General features: G+C 42.3%; 1 protein-coding gene and 1 long non-coding RNA gene across 8 annotated transcripts in view; one reads left to right on the plus strand and one right to left on the minus strand.

Annotated features, from left to right (window-relative positions):
* The window catches only part of LOC110260289, a 57147-nt gene extending 44526 nt beyond the window's left edge, over positions 1-12621 (minus strand). For 3 of the 6 annotated variants that reach the window (XR_002343311.1, XR_002343309.1, XR_002343305.1), the window contains exons 1-2: positions 12126-12621; positions 6020-6106 (exon numbers count right to left, since the gene is read on the minus strand). This is a non-coding gene — a long non-coding RNA (uncharacterized LOC110260289). The remainder of the gene's footprint in view (positions 1-6019; positions 6107-12125) is intronic. The other 3 variants (XR_002343308.1, XR_002343306.1, XR_002343310.1) reach the window with 2 other exon arrangements.
* Positions 13217-21347, plus strand: part of TOX (thymocyte selection associated high mobility group box) — a 305173-nt gene continuing 297042 nt past the window's right edge. Inside the window, exon 1 of one of the 2 annotated variants that reach the window (XM_021089342.1) lies at positions 13217-13609. In XM_021089342.1, coding sequence (XP_020945001.1) covers positions 13508-13609 — 102 coding nt within the window. In that variant the 5' untranslated portion in view covers positions 13217-13507. The remainder of the gene's footprint in view (positions 13610-21347) is intronic. The other variant, XM_021089343.1, reaches the window with a different exon arrangement.

Consider the following 21347-nt stretch of genomic DNA (forward strand, 5'->3'; position numbering starts at 1 on the left):
GACAGCAATGAAGACTAGAAATCTAAGCGGGATTCTGGAACAATGATTATGAAGTTCTTACTTCACTCCAAAAGCTGTAAAAAAATGGGCAACATTCACTGATATGTACCAAGCACCTCTGAAAGCTTCTAGAATGAGATTAAATGCTGGCTTAAACTCTAGATGCAAAGAGAGTAAATCAATAGGAAGCAATCTTATGAGTTTTCTTATGTGAAAATAGCAGATTAAACTTTGAATGGAAATTTATAAATTAATTTACAATTTTTAAGAATGTGCTGGAACTTTATCACATTTTCCCAAGCAGCAGCCTCTCTGAAAGATCTTTTTTTTTTTTTTTTTTTTTGCAGGAATAGAAATAATTAAATTGAAGATTCAGTGTACCTTTTCAATCATTTTATTAAAAAACTCATTCTGGTTTTCTCTGAGGGAGAGATAAACCACTGCTAGAGAAGTGGCTAAATCTTTTTTTAAACCCCTGTTATTCACCATAAAATATATGACACTACTCCCAAATAACACCTAATCGAAGCTGGTCACATCAAAATCAGAAAAAAAAAAATTTCCTTTCAAAACAAGCTTTTTGTGCTTGTTTCTCTACCATATGTTAGAAGTACAAAGACTGAGATGTAATCTAGAACAGACGGGAAAAAAAAGCTTATAACAAATCATTACAACACAGGAATGAAGGCATACACAGCGTGCCTGGGGAGGGAAAGTGGGGCTTAATGAGGCTTTAAGGTGGTATTTTAAGGAGGTAATATTTGATTTGGGTCATGGAGGTGATGTGGTAATGGGATACTGGGGACATTCTTTCTAGACCAAGGGAGCAGTAGGTACAAAGCTAGAATATAAAGCAGACATACGTGGCTATTTGCAAGACAGTGAATGGTTTGGTGTGTTTGAGTATCAAGGAAATGATGTGCTCAAGCTGTCTTTTAGGTTGATAATCATGGCAGGAATATAGATAAGAAATTGTAGGTAAGGCGACCCAGTGAGAAGAAGGCTAGAGCAATGGTCCAGAGGAGAAAGAAGAAACCAGGAGTGGTTAACCATGAGCATTAAGTATAACTATTAAATGAGATATGTATTCCAGGAGGAAATGATTTATATATGTGTCGTGTTCTTCAAGATCTATAAGTACATGCTGAGATTGAATGACTGAAGAAATATAGGCAGAGATACCTAGAGGATAAATGGACATTGGTATCTGGGACACAGAAAATAGGAAAGGGATATATTTAGAGATACATTGGAAAATAGGTTGCAGTTGAAGCTATAAAAGCAGAAGACCATCCAGGAGGGGGTGGAGAAAGGCTTTTGGAGACTTGGAGCCTAGCGCTGTCTGGCATCCAGGGGTCACTCAAGTGGTACTTGATGAATAGGTGAGCAGGTGAGTGAGGGGATGATCTAACTTCTGCTGCTCCCTCCTGGAATACTCTCCTCCTTGGACTCAGTGACTCTCTATTTCCTTGTTTTCTCTTACTTCTCTGTTTCTTGTCCTGCTGCTTCCTCTCCCTGTTTTTTTCCTCCATGCCATACTCACCAGCTCACTATTCCCAAAGACAAATATGGCAGGATCCTTTAGCTAACAGGCTTCACAATATAATGGGGACCTTTTTTTTTGTCTTTTTGTATCTTTAGGGCCACACCCATGGCATATGGAGGTTCACAGGCTAGGGGTCGAATCAGAGCTACAGCTGCCTGTCTACACCACAGCCACAGCAACGCAGGGATCTGAGCCATGTCTGTGACCTATACCACAGCTCATGGCAACGCCAGATCCCTAACCCACTGAGTGAGGCCAGGGATCAAATCCACGTCCTCCTGGATACTAGTCAGGTTCGTTAACTACTGAGCCATGATGGGAAATCAGGGGACCATTTTTTTTTAAAGTTCCAAGGAAGTCATGCAAGGTGAGGAATAAAGAGGTGTGAAATGGACAGGTATAAATTCAAAAAAATCTCAAAGAGCACAGTTTCAGTGGAAATTTTTCAGGAGCAGAAACCCAGGTTGTTGCGGATTGACGAAGAAATGGGTGGGGTGAAGAAGAAGAGATAGGGAATAATTTCAAGAAGTTTAATAAAATTGGGTGGAAGGAGATAGAGCTACATTAGGAAGGGGAGGCAATGTCAAAAGCTGTTTTGGCTGAAGAAGGGGGGTTGAACTATGAAAAAGGTGAGCACTCTTTATACCAGGAACCCAACAATGCATAAAAAGGAGCTAACACCTGATACTTGACCTGAGTCTAAAAGAGAAAGAGGAGCTCTTCATGCACAGACCAAGCGTAAGGGGATGCCAGGCAAAGGAAACAGCAGGGAGAACAATGGCAGAGAAGTATTAAAAACATGAGCGTTACAAGTCATTCGTCATTTTCTCACAGCCTGTGGAATGCATTTTCAGTTTGTCAACAGTGTCTTCTAAGAGACAAGTATTTATTTTTTCTAAAACTCAATTTATCAAATAATACTTTGTGTCCTAAGGAAGCTTTGTTTAATTCTAGCCACAGTTTTATCCTCTATTTTCTTATATTTTTTTATAGTTTTTAGCTCTTATGTTTTAAGTCTGGGCTCTGTTTAGAGTTAACTTTTGTCTGTGGTGTGAAGTAAGAGTTTATCTTTTGCCTATGGATATCAAGTTGTTTCAGCAGAAGTTGTTGAAAAAACTATCACTTTCCCATTAAAGAACCTTGACACCTTTGTCGAAAATCAACTGACCATGTTTTTCTGGGTCTATTTCCAGACCACTATCATGTGGTCTTCATTACTGTAGAGAAGGTCTTAAGATAATGTAATTCTTTCAACTTTATTCTTCTTCAAAATTGTCTTGTTCCTTTGCATCTCTATAAAAAAGTTTGAAATAAGCTTATTAATCTCAATTTAAAAAATCCTAGGATTTCTACTGGGATTTCATTAAACCTATAGATCATTTGGGGCAAAATGATATCTTAATTACATGAAGGTCTTCATACTATGAAGACAGTACAGCTCTATATTTGTTTAGGTCTGCTTTCATTTCTCTCAGCATTGTTTTACAAATTTTAGTGCACAGGTTTTGCCTATGTTTGGTGGAATTTATGTCTAAGTATTTCATCTTTTTGATGTGACTACAAATTATTTTTTCAATTTCCAGTGGTTTGTTGCTCACATACAGAAATAGAATTACGTTTTCATATTGACTCCTACAACCTTGCTAAGCTCAACCTTTTCATGTTGGTATCCTACAACCTCGCTAAACTCACTTCTGAGTTTCAGTAGCTTTTTTTGTAGATTCTGATAAAGAACTTATATCCAAAACATATAAAGAACTCATACAACTCAATAACGAGTGGAAAATAACCCAGTCTTACAAAGGCAAAAGATTTTAGCAGACTCTTCATCAAAAAAGATATACTAGTGACAAACATATGAAAGAATGCTCAACATCATTAATTATTAGCAAAACTTACATAAAATATGATTGCAAACCCACTGCAATGGCTAAACTTAGAGAGACTGATAGTGCCAAGTGTTGGCAAGGATTTAGGACACTCAAATCTCACATATACACTCCTAGTAGGTATGAAAAAAGGTTAAGTCACTTCTGAAATCAGTTTGGCAGTTTCTTATAAATTTAAACATGCCTTTGCCATTAAATTAAGCAGTTACTCCTAGACTTTCATTGCTTTACCCCAAAGAAATGGAAACATATGTCCATATAAGTACTTACACTTGAATTTTTTTAGCAACTTTATTTGTAGTACTTAGAACTTCTAGAAACCCTCATGCCCATCACCAATGAATGGGTCAACAAAATTGTGTCATATTTATAATGGAATATTACTCAACAATAAAAAGGAGCAGGCTATAAATAAATGTGACAATGTGGGAAGTTCCTGTTGTGGCTCAGCAGAAACAAACCCAACAAACATCCATGAGAATGCAGGTTTGATGCCTGACCTTGCTCAGGATCCGGCATAGCCATGAGCTGTGGTACAAGTAGCAGATGCAGCTTGGATCTGGAATTGCTCTGGCTGTGCTATAGGCCGACAACTGTAACTCCAATTTGACCCCTAGCCTGGGAACTTCTATGTGCCACAACTGTGGCTCTTAAAAAAAAAAAAAAAAATGACAATGTGGATGAATTTCAAACACATTATGCTAAAAGAAAGAAATCACACTAAAAAGACCCACATAGTAAAAGATTCCATTTATATGACATTTTGGAAAAAACAAAACTCAAGTGACAAAAATCAGGTCAAGTGCTTTGGGGCACTAGGGGTTGAACGAAAGGATTTCTTGCAACAGGGCCAAAGGAAATATTTGAACTGATGGAGATGATTAGGATGGTTCATAAATGCACACATTTCTCAAAAATCATTAAATCATACATTTAAAATTAGTAGATTTTGTTGTAGGTTGATTATTCCTCAATAAATTTGCTTCACAAAGAAAGAAAAAGACTTTAAGTTACTGCTAATGTTGATTCCATCATCCCTTATCTGAGACCATACAGGCCAAATGAGTTTTGAAATTCACAATCTTAGAATTTTTGAAAGCCTATACTATATATTATATAAGCCCCCCGGATGCGATATTTGGCATAGCACCCCAAACACACTACGATCTGCAGCAATATTTATGGAATAAACACCAAGTAGGATCAAAAAATTCTGTGGAGAGTCTTTTCAGTTTAGATTAGATGTTGCCTCTAGATTTTGCTGCCAGATGTGTCATAAAACAACTTCAAGTTTTCAGAACTTTTTCAGGTTCAGAACTGAGATTAAGGGACTACAGTCCTAGCGAAGCAGTTTGGTATTTGCTGTAATATATGATTTGGGGATTGGGTGTAAGGGAAGGCAGATTGTAAGGTCAGGAAAAGATGAGCCTGGAGAGACAGGCAGATCACCGAGGGGCACAAGGTATGGTTTAATATTTTCCAAGTATATTTGTAAAACCACAGCTCCTAAAATGGCAGATTAATTAACAAAATCTCAGGAAAAGGTGTACCTGGTTACTCTTTTAGTAACAAACTCTGACGATTGCTTATGGAATCCTTACTGTAATGGAAATAGTCTATGAAAATCTCATTGTCCATAAAATATTATATTATATATATATATTATCTATTATAAAATATTACGACACAAATACATCAAAATCAGTTCCTGTATAAAAGCCCTTCAAGACTCCTCATTCTCTTCAAGATGAAGGTCTGGCTCTTAGGCAAATTTAGGGACCTGATTTCCTCCCTGAATCCCTTTACTGCCCCCATCCCTCAACCTAATCCTCCCTGCACCAGGCACCTGAAAAACTACAATAAATGCCCAGTTGCTTATTCTGATTGTTCCTAAACTTTTTCCTTGATGGCCTCTTTGACTCTGTTTATGCTCCTCTCTCTGTTTAAATGCTGTTTTCTTCATTCATTCTCTGGCGAATTTCTATTCTGGAGGTTATAAGTGAGGCTGCATCAAAAACATTAATGGGTAAAGCGGTCAAGGAGTGGAGGAAGGAAAGAAGGAGCCCCAGTCTGTAATGTTCTGTAGGGCACCTTACAGATAGAGGGGGCTGAATAGTCTCCTTAATTAAAAGTGATACAGAAGAGGCAACATAGAGAATATAATACTACTGTAACTCTTCCCAACTTGTCTTAACAAGGTGGAAGTGTTTACTTATTATGGCACAAATACAAATACAAATCTTTACCAACAGCTTCCTAAATTTAAATCTTTCTTGAGAACAAGCAAAAACATGCTGAGTTTTCTTGGAAAGACCACTTTTTAGGAAATGGGTATATGAGGGCCATCAATTCTATTTAAAGAGATTCTATCCCTTCCCTCCAGGAGCTTATAATCAGCATCCAACACAGACGTACTGGAACACCATTAGAATCAAAGTGGAAACACGAAAGCAATACATGTATAGACAGCAACTTCATTACATAAAGATCAAGTGTAAGCAGCTTTACAGTGGAAGGAAGCAGTGAGTGCTTTATCAAGAACTACACAGGAAAGGGGACCAGTTGAGAGGAAAGAGTCACTTACCTCATCAACCCTGGAAGATTTCATGGGAGGAAAGGGGCTTCGGCATCAACTATCAGCCCCGATGGGACCCACAGGGTCTCCTGCTGTCTTAAAAACATGTGATTTTTGATTAGTGAATCAAAAGCTAGGCATTGCAATACAGTATAACGAAGAGGAGGATTCCTTTTCTTTCACCTTTGACTCCAAGGTCATTCCAGAAGGCCATCTCCATCATGGAGAGTATTCTTTCACAAAAGTAAACTTCTAAAAATATATTAAATATTTGAATTCCTAGTTTTCTATCATTTCTGAAGTGTTGCCTGCAAAATCAGATTTTGCTGTTTCTCTTTGTAACCGATGCCCTCGAAAATACTCAGGAATGAGAACTAATGTAAAAGAAACCATTTTTTAGATCTCAAAGAGCTACAAGATATGCCTTGGCTCACTGTCTGGCTGAATTTTATTTATCCTGTCCATAATTTCTGAGCACAGAACCCCTTTAGATAATTAGAGCTACATTCAAACCCTCTGCCCACTGGATCTTTTAGGGGAAGGTGTATTTCAAGAAGAGGAAGGGTGTGCAGGGTGGGTGCTTGGGTGGCTCAAGAAACTTTCATTGTGTGCTGAGATTTTAAAATCAGTCCTAAGGAGAGCAATACATTCAAGATCACTGAGGGAAATTCTTTTCATGCGTGACTAAAGCCTCAGTGCTCTAGAATTACATCCAATTCTCCATGTCATATCTTCAGTTGAGATGTTCTCTGGTTGTTTATGAAAGAACTCTTGAGATATGCAATTCGAAGATATTACATTGCCTCTCAATATGACCCTCCCTGGTCCTTTAATCTTTCTTAAAGGTCTTATTTTCCAGCCCTTTAATCTTTTTTATGGTGAAAAAGGAAGCGCCCTTCCCTCTGCCTCACCGTGGAGGTAGGTGCTGACTAGTGTAAATCCTATAAGTTATATTTCTATTTTTCCACCCAAGTGCTACTTTTCTTGTTTAAATTGAAGTGTTGCTGTTGACTCATCATATCTTTTTGAAAAGCGACACTAACAAAATGTAGCTACGAACACATTTGAAAATAAGACCCAGAGTGTGCAAGGGAACCAGAATTATCTTTCCTTTGTACTGGTCTGGTTTCCCTTCGAGCAGACTTCACTGGAAAGTATAGGCCTTGATTATCTATTTTCACCAAAACATCATTTACCAAGGCAGGACTATGAACTCAGGTAAGCAAAATGCCTGTTCCTTTCATCTCAGCAATTCTACACCTACTCACCTTGCAGTTAACTTTTTATAGTACATTAGTTTGCATTTAAAAAAAAAAATCCGTTTAATTACATTGGAAAAACACTTCACTGCCACACTCCAGGCCGATACCATGTTGCAGCTGCTCCTATTTAAGGGATAATTGTAGCCTCACTCTTCTACAAGGAACTAATTCTGATTTTGAAAGGATTTGTCCTCACAGTTTATCCTGATGAGAGAGGACTGGATTATTGCCGCGTAAAATAGCGGAATAGTCCTATTAGAGCTATTATGCCACAAATGTATATTGTTGAAGATCAAAGTACTGTACCACACTCAATGGTAAGATGTACGGGCATGGCACACTTCCCATATTATGTAAAAAATACGGCATTTTATGAGTCATTTAGTGCCATGTGAGATATCTGTGGACCCTGTGTCATTTCCTTCAAACTTTCCTCATCATTCTGAAATCCTTTATTTTCTGGTTGAAAGACTTACAATCTAGTCATTTCTCACTAGTCTCCCCAGGAAATAAACTTCAGGACTCTGAGTTCTTTCACTGCACTATATTCCATATCGCATATCATTCTAGTTTACATTTAAATTACTTTGGAAAAATACTGAATGACTCTGGACAACAGTAAATTCTAACTGGCAAGTTGAGAAAATGCAAACATTTCCCAGCAAAACCATTCATGATGTTTTTCGGTCCTTTGAAACATGTGGACTCAGGGTTGGTTAAGTTCTAAGGAAGCAAAAATAGCTATTTCACCCCATAGCCTTCAGCCTGTATCCACATGCATAGCAAGATGCCTTAAAATAGAAGGTGGCCCATACAATGTTCAAATGAATGGTCTTTAAAAAGAATGAGGCTGTTCTTCTACAGAAGGGATTGAAGCATCAGCTTTACTGGAAATTTCACCCTTAAATAAGAGGCCAGTGAAAGATTGAATATTAATTTAGCTGTAAAATATGCTACACTTTGATTTTAGTTTTAAAATATGGTATTTTAAAATAAATCCTGTACGTTCTCTTGTGGCTCAGAGGGTGAAGAACCCGACTAGTATCCAGGAGGACATGGGTTCATGCCTGGCCTCGCTCAGTGGGTTAAGGATCTGGTGTTGCAGTGAGCTGTGGTGCAGGTCGTAGACACAGCTTGGATCTCACATTGCTATGGCTGTGGTGTAGGCCAGTAGCTGCAGCTCCGATTCAACCTCTATGCGGAGAACCTCCATATGCTGCAGGTGTGGCCCTAAAATGCAACAAAAATCACATATACAAGCAAAGAAACCATAATCCCCTAAACACTCCTACTATGGGTATCTAAGACTCCGCAACAATTACATATTTCTCTTTTGTTAAACTCTTAAAAGGTAACCCTGGACTAGGCTATTAGAAGTATTTAAGGGAGTTCCTGTTGTGGCTCAGCAGGTTAAGAACCCCACTTGTATCCATGAGGATTCAGGTTCCATCCCTGGCCTCGATCAGTGGGTTAAAGATCTTGAGTTGCCACAAGCGGCAGCAAAGGTTGCAGATGCAGCTTGGATCCCATGTTGCTGTGGCTGTGGTGTAGGCTGGCATCTGCAGCTCCAATTCGACCCCTACCCTGGGAGCTTCCACATGCCGTGGGTGTGGCCCTAAAAAGACCAAAAAAAAACAAAAACAAAAACAAAATCCCCATAAGATGCATCATTCTTTTAGTCCGTATATAGAGGAGAAAAACCCTTAGAGAAAAACTAACTCCAAAACCTAACAACAACAATAAAGACCCCTCAGGAAGTGCCACTGTTTGTTGAATGATTTTTATAAGAGTCTCATAAATCATGGATAGGATTAACTATCTAGGGGATATTTTCCCTAAAGTAACACATTCTGTATGTAATTTGGAGACGGATTACTACAAGATTTAGGACTTACCTACACAGTTCAAAGAACCAGTAACGTAAAATGTGGTCAGGAAAAACAACTGCAAATTTGAAAACACTACAATTTATGAAACCATAATTAAAATGAGGATGGGTAATATTCAGGGAACAAAATCAAACACTAAGTGTGGTTTGTAATTACTGGTTAGGGTTTCCAATGTAATTTGTAAAACAAAATGAGTCAGTGAAATTAAATGTAAAGAAATTAGGACCAGGTCTAGAATAGAGTAGGCATTTTATAAATTGTAGCTGTCCATATTCCCACATCAATGCTAGTAAGGAGATGTCTCCTTCATAGATACATATTTTCTGGTACGGAGAGTATATAAAGTTCCTAGTTCAGATGACCAAGTTGCAATTTGGAGCCATACAATGATTCATTCATGTTCAGTTAGAGTAACTGAGGGAACTGCCACACTTGATCTCTGAAAGGGCAGTGCAGGTGAAGGGGTCCTGGGAGTGGTGGTCCTCTCAGTGACCCCTTTTGAGTTCCAATCCCAAGTAAAACGCAGCCAGTAAATTTGCTAAATATTCATCCTTTTAACATTCCCTCTCTGCCCATCTTATCTTTCCTTCTAGATCAATTGTTCTCAATCCTGTCTGAAAGTTAAAACCACTGGGGACCTTTTAAAAAGTCCTATGCCCAGACCCTACCCAAAATGTATTGCACCAGATTCTATGCAGGAGGAGCCTGGGGGCAAGTATGTTTCAAAGCTTCTAAGGTGACTCCATGGACCAAACAAGGTTGGAAATACCACCGCAGAAGATAATTTAACTCTATCTGACACTATCTACCTGGAGATAACATCAGAGGCCATTGGTTAAGGGTTTGGTCTCACAAGAACCCCATCCCTTCCCCCCCCCCCGCCAAGTAAACACATACCCTTCAGATACCAACGGCAAGGGTAGGTTGTTACCTGTGCCTCTGACCAATCAGCTATAAATCAGTGGCCCCCCCTCAAGGTTTATTAACTTGCTGGAGTGACCCACAGAACTCAGGAAAACAGTTCACTTACTGCTTACCAGTTAATTATAAAAGGGTATAATAGGAGTTCCTGTTGTGGCACAGTGGGTTAAGAACCCGACTAATATCCATGAGGATGTGGGTTCAATCCCTGACCTCGATCAGTGGGTTAAGGATCTGGCATTGCTGTGGCTGTGGTGTAGGTCAGCAGTTGCAGCTCTGATTCCACCCCTAGCTGGGAACTCCCATATGCCGAAGGTGCGGCCCTAAAAAAGTAAAAAGGCGGGGGGGATAATAAAGGATGCAGAAGAACAAACGGATGGAAAAGATGCAGAAGGCAAAGAACATGGAAGAGGTGCAAAGCTCCCATGTCCTCTCTGGCCCACCACTTTCCCGGCTACTGTTTACTAACCCAGAAGCTGTCTGAACCCCATCCTTTTTTTTTTTTTTCCATTTTAGGGCTTCACCTGCAGCATATGAAAGTTCCCAGACTAGGGTTTGAATTGGAGCTGCAGCTGCAGGCCTACACCACAGCCACAGCAACACAGGATCCAAGCACATCTGTGACCTACGAGGTAGCTTATGGTAATGTCAGATCCTAACGCACTGAGCAAGGCCAGGGATCCAGCCCACATTCTCACAGACACTATGTTGGGTTCTTAACTTGCTAAGCCACAATGGGAACTCCTTTCTGGGGATTTTGACAGCGAATTCATCATATATAGGCATGACCATTAACTCCATTTTCTCCTCACTCCTCACTAACTACTTTCCATGTATGAGTAATTGGAGTGAAGGCTTTTTCATCAACAGCTCACCCCCTGACCCACCACACCATGCCATGCACAAACATATCATGTTGACTCTATGCGCTAAACGTGGATTATCCCTCAAGACTGAGAAAAGTGACCAGGCTGTGGGGCACAGTGGGGACATCAATATCTTCCCCCAGGTGTCAAGATGTTGACAATACTGCTTTTGACCTAAACCATTTCATCTTCCTGATGTTCACAGGGCCATCGAGTAGAAATAGAGTCTAAGGAAGTTTTTTAAAATAGAATTTTGAAGAGATCAATGTTAGTAATAAATTCTGGATTGATGACAGAAATTTAAGGTTAAAAATATTTAAACTTAAAAAGTTTTTTAAATCATGAGAGGAATATATATAGGCACCTTATAGCATCTACCACTGAAATTTTGAACACTGATGTTACAAACCACAAAACTACATTTAAATTTTATTATAAAGACCTTTATTAAGAAGAACATATTTGCTACTTCTTTTATTTTATAGGTGCCTTGAAGGACCTATAAATATGGAGGTTCTTCTGAATCCAAAGGAGAGAACTTCTTTTTTCTTACGTCTCTCTCCCCCCTACTCAAACCTGCCCCATGTTAATCTACAGGTAGGAAGAAAGCTGGATTCTTGCCACTTATAAAAATGATGAGGGGAAGAAAGAAAACAATGGCTTAAGAGAAAAAGGATGTTAGAAGTATAAAGCAATGCTTAACAAAATGTTCCTAAAGGATCATGTAGAGGTGCCCCATGATAGTAATTTATCATTCCCTATACCATCCTCATAGATTTCCTTTCAGATCCCTCTGCTTGTACTTGACTGATGCTCTCAATTGCAGAGGAAGCAACCTAACTATAGGAAAGTTACACAGAACAGTTGGCCATCAAGGAGCACTAGAAGGTTGTGCGGGGTGGCACAATGTTGTTAGTATCCTTCTTGGCACGAGAAACTAGTGGAACAGATGAAGTATTTCCAGGCTCCTTTGCAGGGCTTTGGAATGGGAAGGTATACCTATCGCCCACTCCTGCACGGAGTTCTCACCAAGGACAGAGCCCCAGGAATAAATCTGTAGGACAGCAGCCAGGACACACCAAACTCTCCAACACCCAGGAGACACGAAGTTTGGAAGTTTTCGGGTTTGAGAGGAAAGGTGGAAAAACGTGAGTGGCGATTTCCTCATCCCACTTACCGACCAGAGAAATGGGGAGGCTGATTCCAGGTCTTCCGTGACCTCCACGAGCATTACTGGGCTTCCAACTATAAGAAGACAAAATCCCCTAATGGGCAACTGGCAAGCCCACGTGTTTTACCTCTAGCCCGAGCTTGTGTGCTGATAACTGCTTTCCTATTTACCCTCTGAACTACCTCTGTGGTCTTCTGCCTGTCCTTAAGGCAGCCTTAGCCCTCGCAACCCCTCCAGTGGGACAGAGATCACGCGAGGTGAGGGCTGGAGGCGGGAGCAAGCAACAGGAGAGGGGGACTCTCACAGCCCATCCACACCCAGCAATCCGGGTCGCAGGGACAGTAGCCCACCCCTTGAGCGCAGAGGATTGTCGCTCCCTGCGGGTTCCCGACCCCCAGAAAGGCGCTGCTAGCAACAGTCGCCACCATCAGAGAGTGGGAGTAGGGGTGGGGGAGCCGACAGCGGGGAGGGGACGGCCGTCCACCGGGAGGTGCGGGTCACAGAGAAAGAGGTGGAGACCGCTGCGGAGGGGGCGGTGAGAGCGGGGTGGGGCCAGGGCGGGCCCGGGGGCGGGGCTGCGGGGCGGGCTGCGCCACAGCGCCCCCTTGCTGTGCGCGCTCCCCGCCGGGCCCCGCAGCAGCCTCGGGCTCGGGCTCACCAGCCCCTTTGTGTGCGACGCGTTGGCCCACAGGAGCGCGGCTCGGGAACAGCGGAGGCTCCCCGGGGTCCCGCCGCCTCGGCCCGGGCCCGGCCGCGCTCTCTTCCACCTCCTCCGCTCCACCCTCCTCCGGCCCCCGGCCCCGACCGGCAGCCATTGGGCCGCGAGCAGCCCGCGTTCTGCCGCGTACCCCACCCCGCCCGGCCCGGGGCACTCACCACCCCCCACCCGCTCTGTACCCCTCTCCAGTCCTCCCCTCATCCCAGGCCTCCAAGGTGGGGAAAATAAACTAAAAGCAGAGCAACTCAGAGACTCCGATAAAACGCCCAGTACCTAGAGCCCCGGCGCGAGCGCGTGTGCCGGGCGGCGAGGGGCGCGGGAGGCGGGGATGGGGGGGCGGGCGGGGGGACAATGAGCGCATGAAGTTACCTGCCCGGCGGCGGCGGCGGGGCCGGGAGGCGGCGGCGGAGCAGGCTGCGCGCTCGGCGCCGACGGGTGCGCGCCGCGGCTTGGGGGAGAGTTGAGCGCTTTTCCCCCCTCTTTTTTTTTTTTTTTTTTTTTTTTTTTTTTCTCCTCTTCTTCTTAAACAAACCACAAACGGATGTGAGGGAAGGAAGGTGTTTCTTTTACTCCTGAGTCCAGACACCTCTCTCTGTTCCGTCTAAGCTTGTTTTGCTGAACACTTTTTTGAAAAAGGCAAAGAAAAGGAGTTGCTTGATGTGAGAGTGAAATGGACGTAAGATTTTATCCACCTCCAGCCCAGCCCGCCGCTGCGCCCGACGCTCCCTGTCTGGGACCTTCTCCCTGCCTGGACCCCTACTATTGCAACAAGGTGAACGCTCTGCTTTTGTTTCCGCCGTGTTCTGGCTGCTCGGTCCCGGGAGGGGGCGGCGGCCGCTGGCCCGCTTGGCGGCCGGGCGGGCGCCGGAGGCCGGTCTCGGGCGCGCTCGGCTCGCAGCCTGCGGCTGCCCTGCGTGCGCTCGGGGAGTAAATATTGTGGAGCAGCTCCCGGGCTTTGCCCAACACCGCGATGGTGCGGAAAGTGACACGATTTGCTTGATTCTTTCCTTCCCGCTGTTCGCGACTAAGGATCCCTCCCTGCCCGGGTCTGCCGGGGGGCGTTTAAAAAAAAATTAAGAGAAAACCAAGGAATACTTTGGGGGTGTGTCTGGGGTCCGGGAACGCAGGCGGAGAGTGAGAGAATTCCGTATATTTTCTGGTTTCTCCCTCTCCCTTCCTCCTCTCCCGGGCAGCGGGGGCTGGTGACACCGATTCCCCGCCCGGGATTAGTTGCCAAGGGAGCCTCCGGGAGTCGGGGTGCCGGGACCCGGGAGACGCCTCCGCCCCCCGCCGGGAACATAGCTCCACAACTCTTTTGTTTTCCCAAACCCGTTCGGGTGGCCCGGCCCCGCGTCCGGGCGCGGGTCTGCGGGTCCGGGTGCCGCGGGGAGCGGGGTCTGGGACACAGCTCGCGCCGGGGGTTGCGCGCAGAAATGGCAAGTTTGTTAGGAGCCGGGCGAGCGCGTCGCGTTCACGTCCAAAGCTGCCGCGCTCGGCGCGGGGCTGGAGCAGATCCCGGGCTTGGCTGTACCCGCAACCCAGTGACCCCAGGGGCCGCGGGGGCCCGGGGCTAGGCTGACCCTGAGGGTCACCGGGGCTATTGCGGAGCTCCGCCTGTCCCAAGGATGGAACAGTCAGGGGGTACGTAGGGAGGGGGTGACTCTCGGGGTTTCTCGAACTCTCAGCCCGCACAGGGAGGACGCGAGGGGACGGGATTCCGAGTGCAGCTGCAGGGCCACGGCTGTCCTCGGCTCGGGCTCTTTGGACTCTTCTAAGTAGTCTTGCCCAGTGAACGTGGCGGGGAATATTGAGTTCTCTGAGACGCGGGGCTAGCGGTTTAGACGCCCAGCTCCCGCTCCTTGGTAAGCCTGCGGGATACTCCCAGCCCCTGCACGCCTGCTCCACGTCGGCCCCTCAGTGAATTCCACTGGATAAATCGTTGGGAATCCTAACATTTGCCTGGTGGCGACTCATCATCATACAGCATTTTTACGTGACACAGAGGTATTTAGCGCGCTGCATCCACAGCCCTCGGGCTCCCCATCACGCAGCCCACTCGTAACTCCAAGTATTGGTCAATCGGGACACACAGACAGACAGACAGACACACACACACACACACACACACACACACACACAGCTGTGAGTTATAACACCCTGTGGAGAAGCTCCGTGATGCTGTCTACAGTGTTAAGATCCAGTAAAAGGGATGTACCCTGTGTTGATGATGTTGAGGCAAGTTGGAAATCAGGGAAATTTAGCTTTGTGGAAGGCAGAAAGGCTTTTCATTATTCCGGAGCCCTTTAACCAGGGGCAAGTTGGAAGGTACCAGTAACTTTGGCAAGAGAAGTTGGTGTGAAGAAGTTTAATTATCTGTTGATAACATAGTTCTTTTATTCTAAAGTTTGTTTTGCCTTAAAGTTTGTATTTGGTGTTTGTAACATTTTATTTTGCTTACAACACTAATACTAATAAAAAAAAAAAAAAGCAGCAGTCTTATCTTGGATAGTAAAGACATACTCCACAGTAGTTACTGGAACCGAAAGGTCAGAAATATTTTGGCAATGAAACTGGACAAATCTTATTAAATTCATCAGTGATTTTAGGCTCCAAAAAGAAAGTAATGACTTGGATACACATTTCACTTGTCATTCTTGTGATAGTAGGGTCAGATTTAATTTAAAAGTTAAATGCTTTGGAAAATCAGGAATTACTCCAATATATTAAATCATTTTCCAATTAAGTGCTTTAAATAATTTTAGTGGGTTGTGCTGTGAATTGAATAAATTAATTTAGAAAGTCTTCAGAATTTCTTTACTAGCTCATTGAAGTTCCTTTTAAGTCACCCGGTGTATGAGAGGCAAACTGTTCTTTTTAAATGCAAATCAGCCACCCTTTCTATAGAGTAGATGCAAGTCTTCTATTTTACTTATCCAGGGAATAATGGATTTTTAAAGATGCAAAGTCATAAGATATACTTCTAATAGCAGGAAGAGACTTCAGGGACATGTTTCTCACAAGACAACTATTCCTGCCCTTCTCTGGGTAGCAGTCTATCAAATAGATTTGTCACTGATCCCTGCTTATATGAAATGTACTGAGTAGGTTTGCCAGGCCCCAGAAACTAGTGTTTTCTACTTCATGAGTAGCCTTGGCACAAAATTTCTGTCTAGTTCCACAATTATAGTTGCTTAGAATGTAGTCAACCAGCATTCATTTTTGCAGTAACTCAAGTAGATTTGCACGGAAATGGAAGGTGGGCAGAAGTTTGAAAGAGGTGAAATAAGAAATCTGTGTCTATGTTTAGTAAAAACAAGTTGGATCTGACCTCCCCAAAAGAGACAAGTCTGCAAAGTAAACCTTGTCTCTCTCAGAGGTGTAATGAATGTGTAGTTTATTACAAGAAACAGTCACTTTGTCAGGATATTTGTTTTTAATAGAATGATAAGATCATAGATTACTAATTATCTTTATTTTAAATCTGTCAACACTTCACTGGTTAAAGTTGGTGTGCTAAATCCCAGCGGAACCAGTATCTTTCTGTGTTTCAGCGTCACACAGTTGTAACTAGAGTTTCTCCAGTGACATTTTTTTCAATGTCAGAAGAGACCCTAATCCAGAAAATGAATATCCTCTTCCTGAACCTTTTCTAAACTAAAATGAGGTTGTTTTACTTTGCTGACATTTTCCAGCACTGCTGTTCTATAGATTGCCAAAACACTACTTACATTTTTCAGTTGATAAACTCCATAGGCGCAATTTGAGGGGAAACAGTTTAATCTAGTATTGCTCTGTCGTAAGGGCACATTACGTTATGAACACATCACTGTGCAAACTGGCCTCCATTTTCGCATAGCCCATTGCGGGAGGAACGTGAGAACAATGCAGTGATGTTGGTTATGGCAACTGTGCAAGGCATCTCTTATACAAACAGCCAGAGCGGATGGCATGTTGCCGTATATAGGTCAGCCTTTGAAAGAGCAGTGTAGCTCATAGACTGGACAGAAACATGTAGGCTAGAAGTAACAGTGTTTACCTCGGGCAACTTAAAGCGTGGCTATAGTTGAGACATTGAGAGATGGGTACCATAGTGGAGTTTCATCTAATTAAGAGTCTTTTAGGTAGCATTGCTTCCCTTAATTGAGCTGAATGTTACCGAAAGAATTGGATTATAGGAGCTCACAATTGGAGTTCAGTAGTAAAAGAGAGTCCTCTTTTTTTGTTCTAGTTGAAGATGTCAGAGCATCAATTTAAATATATACTCGCAGAGTAATAACAGTTCCTTTCAGTTTCTTAGTGCGGTGTCATTTCTGAAGATTGTTTTCACTGATTTTATGCTAAATTGGGACAAAGAAGTGGCACTTTTTCATTTTTACAGTGATGTGCTGTGTTCAGTTATTGCTCAGTATCTGCCCACATAAGGAACAGTAATACAATTATGTTATGACATGGCTAATGACAGAGATGCCCACCTCTGCCAGCAGTGAGAGAGAAAATCATGGTCTTTACTGTTCTCAGTGGTTGCTTTTGTGGAAACAGGTCCTGAATCTTTCTTTGGTTGATTTAGACACAAGGAAGTTCAAAACACAAACCCATGCTTGATGCTGACTATACATAGAGTGAAGAATAATGGGCATTTGGAATATGGGCTTTTGTCATTGAAATGAGGAAGGACAGTGTATAAACCGAGGAGGAAGGACCTACTTGTGATGAACTCTGTGTTAAAATGTCAGGGCTACCCTTAGACATTTGATAACTTTTGAGAAAAACAAGATTCATTATCATCTCTGCAGAATCTCCTTAGAGTGTATGTTTCCGTTTAGAGTATTATGTATTGTACTTTAATGTGGCAAAACTCATCATATATAAAATACAGGATTTGCAAGCACATTACGGTGGAGTCATTCTTTTTACTTTAATAAATGTAAGGAAAAGGAGGAGGGTAGGGGAAGGAGAGAGGGAGGAGGAGGAAGGGGAGGGTTATAAGCAGTTTAGAGCATCATGCTTGCTTAGTTTTTCTCCCCACCCCCTAGAGCTCCCAGGACTTTGGGAAAATTCATAGTTAATACTTGGAACATCATTGGTGTAATTAAAACTCCCATGGGAGTTTTATTAGCTGGCATCTTTCATTAGTTTTGAGGTCTTTAAATATGTTTTAAATAAATTTATAGGTAAGAGCATAAGCCACACAATCTTATGGTTTTGGCCAGTAAATCAGATATCATACAAAAACCTCAAATGCAGCTATCTTGACTTTGTGGGATATTTCAGTGTCCTAAACTCCAATTTTAAAATTCTAGTTATGAGCTTTGGAGTTATTTTTTGCATAGCTTACAGGGTTTTGTCTTCTCACAATGTAGCATATATGTTAAAAGTTACTGAGTGATGCTGTTAAGGAGCATTTTGATGTTTTGCTTATTTAGAAAAGCTAAACTGATATGTAAATATTGTCTAATCGGCTGCTAGTTGTAACTTTTTGTTTTTGTCTTTGTCTGATATGATTGCAAGGGGCTAAGAACAGAGTAAAGAAGTAAGGCACTTGAACCTGAAAGAAGGAGGGAAAGTTCCAAGTTTAACAATGGTTTTCTTGGTACCAGAACTGGGTCTCAAATATTGGTTTTGGTGTGTGGGACTCTTTCTTGTGGTCATACTTTTGTGTGTATGATGAGCTCAATTCAAGAAAGGGATTGTTTATAGAGTTGGTGGGGAGGGATCTTGTTTAGCTGTGAAGGATGATTTATTCTAGTGCTTTCCAGCATTTTGCTAACTTACTAGAAAGTTGAAAAGGCCCTGGGAATATTTCTCAGCTACTGGAGATCCTCCTGTTCTGACTGAAGCCTGCCCTCAGCAACTGATCAGTCCGTGTGCCTGGTATCTCTTTCTTCCCTCCTCCTTACCCGCTTCCCTAACACCCCCAATCCTGGGGCAACACCCTCTCCCCTGCTCTTTTCCTTCCCAATCTTGATCTGAACTTTCTAACCTGAAATCCTCCCTCTCCTCAGATACTTGGCTCACCCTTGTGGTCATCTTGGCCGCCATGCTTCCTTTTCTGCTTGGTGTCATTGTTATAACCATGTTAACATATCCACTTCCTCCAGAACCTGACCTGTTTTCTGGCTAAGGAATTTGGAATCTGCCATCCTCAGGGCCATATCCACTTCTTAAAACTCTGAATCAAGCTGCCCTCCTCTTCCCCATTTGAATGAATGGCATTAGATCATAGAATAATAGACTAAGAAACAGAGATGATGCTGAGAGGAAGACCATGGCAGGTATTTCTAAGCTCTCATAGTTGCCCCTCTCTCCTGGTATTTTATGCACAGTGTATTTAGAGTTTGGAATCAGCTCCATAGCTATCCCTTACCAGTGAGAAATCTTTAATTAGACTCTAAAATAGTATATAAGTGGGACTGTGATGATCTTTAGTTGCACATAGCAAGTTAAGTGAGTTACACTTACAGTGAGTATATGGGTTAGCATGTTTATGTGTTCTCATCAGAATATGCATAGATGACTAAGATGGGCATATTTGGAAATGCAGAACCTATTTAACTAATCACTTTTAGGTAATTTATCATCCTGTATCTTAGTTTATCCAAGTATGAATCTCAAGATTTCTGGGAAGTCATAGGTAGAATATTTAACTTATATCTCAATGAATATTAAATGTAATTATCATGACTTGATTAAATGCTATTAACAATTATAGTTGTAAATATTACCAACTGTTTAAGATAAAACTTATATGGTAGGAGTTCCTGTCGTGGCGCAGTGGTTAACGAATCTGACTAGGAACCTTGAGGTTGTGGATTCGATCCCTGGCCTTGCTCAGTGGGTTAAGGATCCAGCGTTGCTGTGAACTGTGGTGTAGGTTGCAGACGCAGCTCGGATCCCATGTTGCTGTGGCTCTGGCGGAGGCCGGCGGCTATAGCTCCGATTGGACCCCTAGCCTGGGAACCTCCATATGCCGCAGGAGTGGCACTAGAAAAGGCAAAAAGACCAAAAAAAAAAAAAAAAAAAAAAATCTTATATGGTATACAACCAAATATAAGAATCTAAAATATATACCTTGGAGTTCCCGCCATGGTGCAGTAGGCTAAGAATCCCACCTAAAGTGACTCCAGTCACTGTGGTACTGAGGGTTCAATTCTCAGCCTGGCCCAGTGGTTAAAAGATCTGGCACTGCCACAGCTGTGGTTCAGGTTGCGGCTGTGGTTAAGACTTCAGTCCCAGGCTTGGGAACTTCCATATGCCATGGGTGTAGCCTTAAAAATAATAAAATAAAATAAAATAAATAAGTACCTTTAGGAGAAAACAACATTGTAGTAAACCATAGTGAATAAATACTGTGGCCACAAGAACTGTAACTATAATCTTGGTTGCAGGAAGTTTCCACACAAAGCATCTAAATGTTTGAATGCTGCCTCGTTTATTTAAAATGAATTTAAAGAAAATCTTAACAAAACTTTAACAATCTTAAAGTTATTTTCTTTTCTTTTATTCACTTCCACTTTGATGGTATCGATATATAGTCAGCCCTCTATATCTGTGAGTTCCACATCTGCAGTCAGCCAACCTCCACTGGAAAGTATTCAAGAAAAAAAGTTCCGGAAACTTTCAGAAAGCAAAGCTTGAATCTGCCGCGCACCAACTATTTACATATCATTTACATAGTATTTACAACCATTAGCATATCATTTACATGGTATTAGGTATTATAAGTAATCCAAAGATGATTTAAACTATATGAGAGAAGGTGCATAGGTTATATGCAAATACTGCACCACTTTATATGAGGAACTTGAGAAACTTCGGATTTGGGTATCCAAGGGGAGTTCTGGACTGGTCTCCCTGGGCTACCCAAGGAAGACTGCATTTTCAATTGATCTTTTTCTCTGAATATTCACTTTCCTGAGTCAGATAGCCCATGGTCTCCAATGGTTTGATAGGACCAGTGGTAGACTCTGAATTGTGTTAAATGGACTGTTCCGCTAGGAGAGTGGAGCACCAAGATGCTACAGCTTACATCTGCCCTAATGAAGTTGAGCATTTTTTGTTTTAAACCATGCATGCCAAGTTTCATCCCAAAGAGCAATTTCTCATTAAAAACAGTTGAGTTATAAACTGCTTGAAATGTGGTTTATAATGGAAGTGCCAACAGACTGTTAATTATAGCAGTTCTTCCATAATACTTTGAGACATGGAATTCACATTAACCTGAATGAGTCTTTCCTGTTTATAACATGTTCCTCCCTGTAGCATTCATTTTGAAAATGGGAACATTATATTGCTCTGGGCCTAGATGTTGATGGTGCAGCAGAAAAGATCAGAGGGGGGATGATGCCAGAAAGAAACCCCTTGCTCTCAGGAGAGGAGGTACCCAGCTCTCTTTAGTTTGGTCTATGGCAAGTTTGCCTTACTTAATTAAAAATGTTAAAGTTAACTTTTAAAATCTCTCTTCAGATTTCCATTGTACTTATGAGAAACCATCACTGATTTATATTTATGAT

The sequence above is a fragment of the Sus scrofa genome, chromosome 4 (assembly GCF_000003025.6).
Source record: "Sus scrofa isolate TJ Tabasco breed Duroc chromosome 4, Sscrofa11.1, whole genome shotgun sequence".
NCBI lineage: Eukaryota > Metazoa > Chordata > Mammalia > Artiodactyla > Suidae > Sus > Sus scrofa.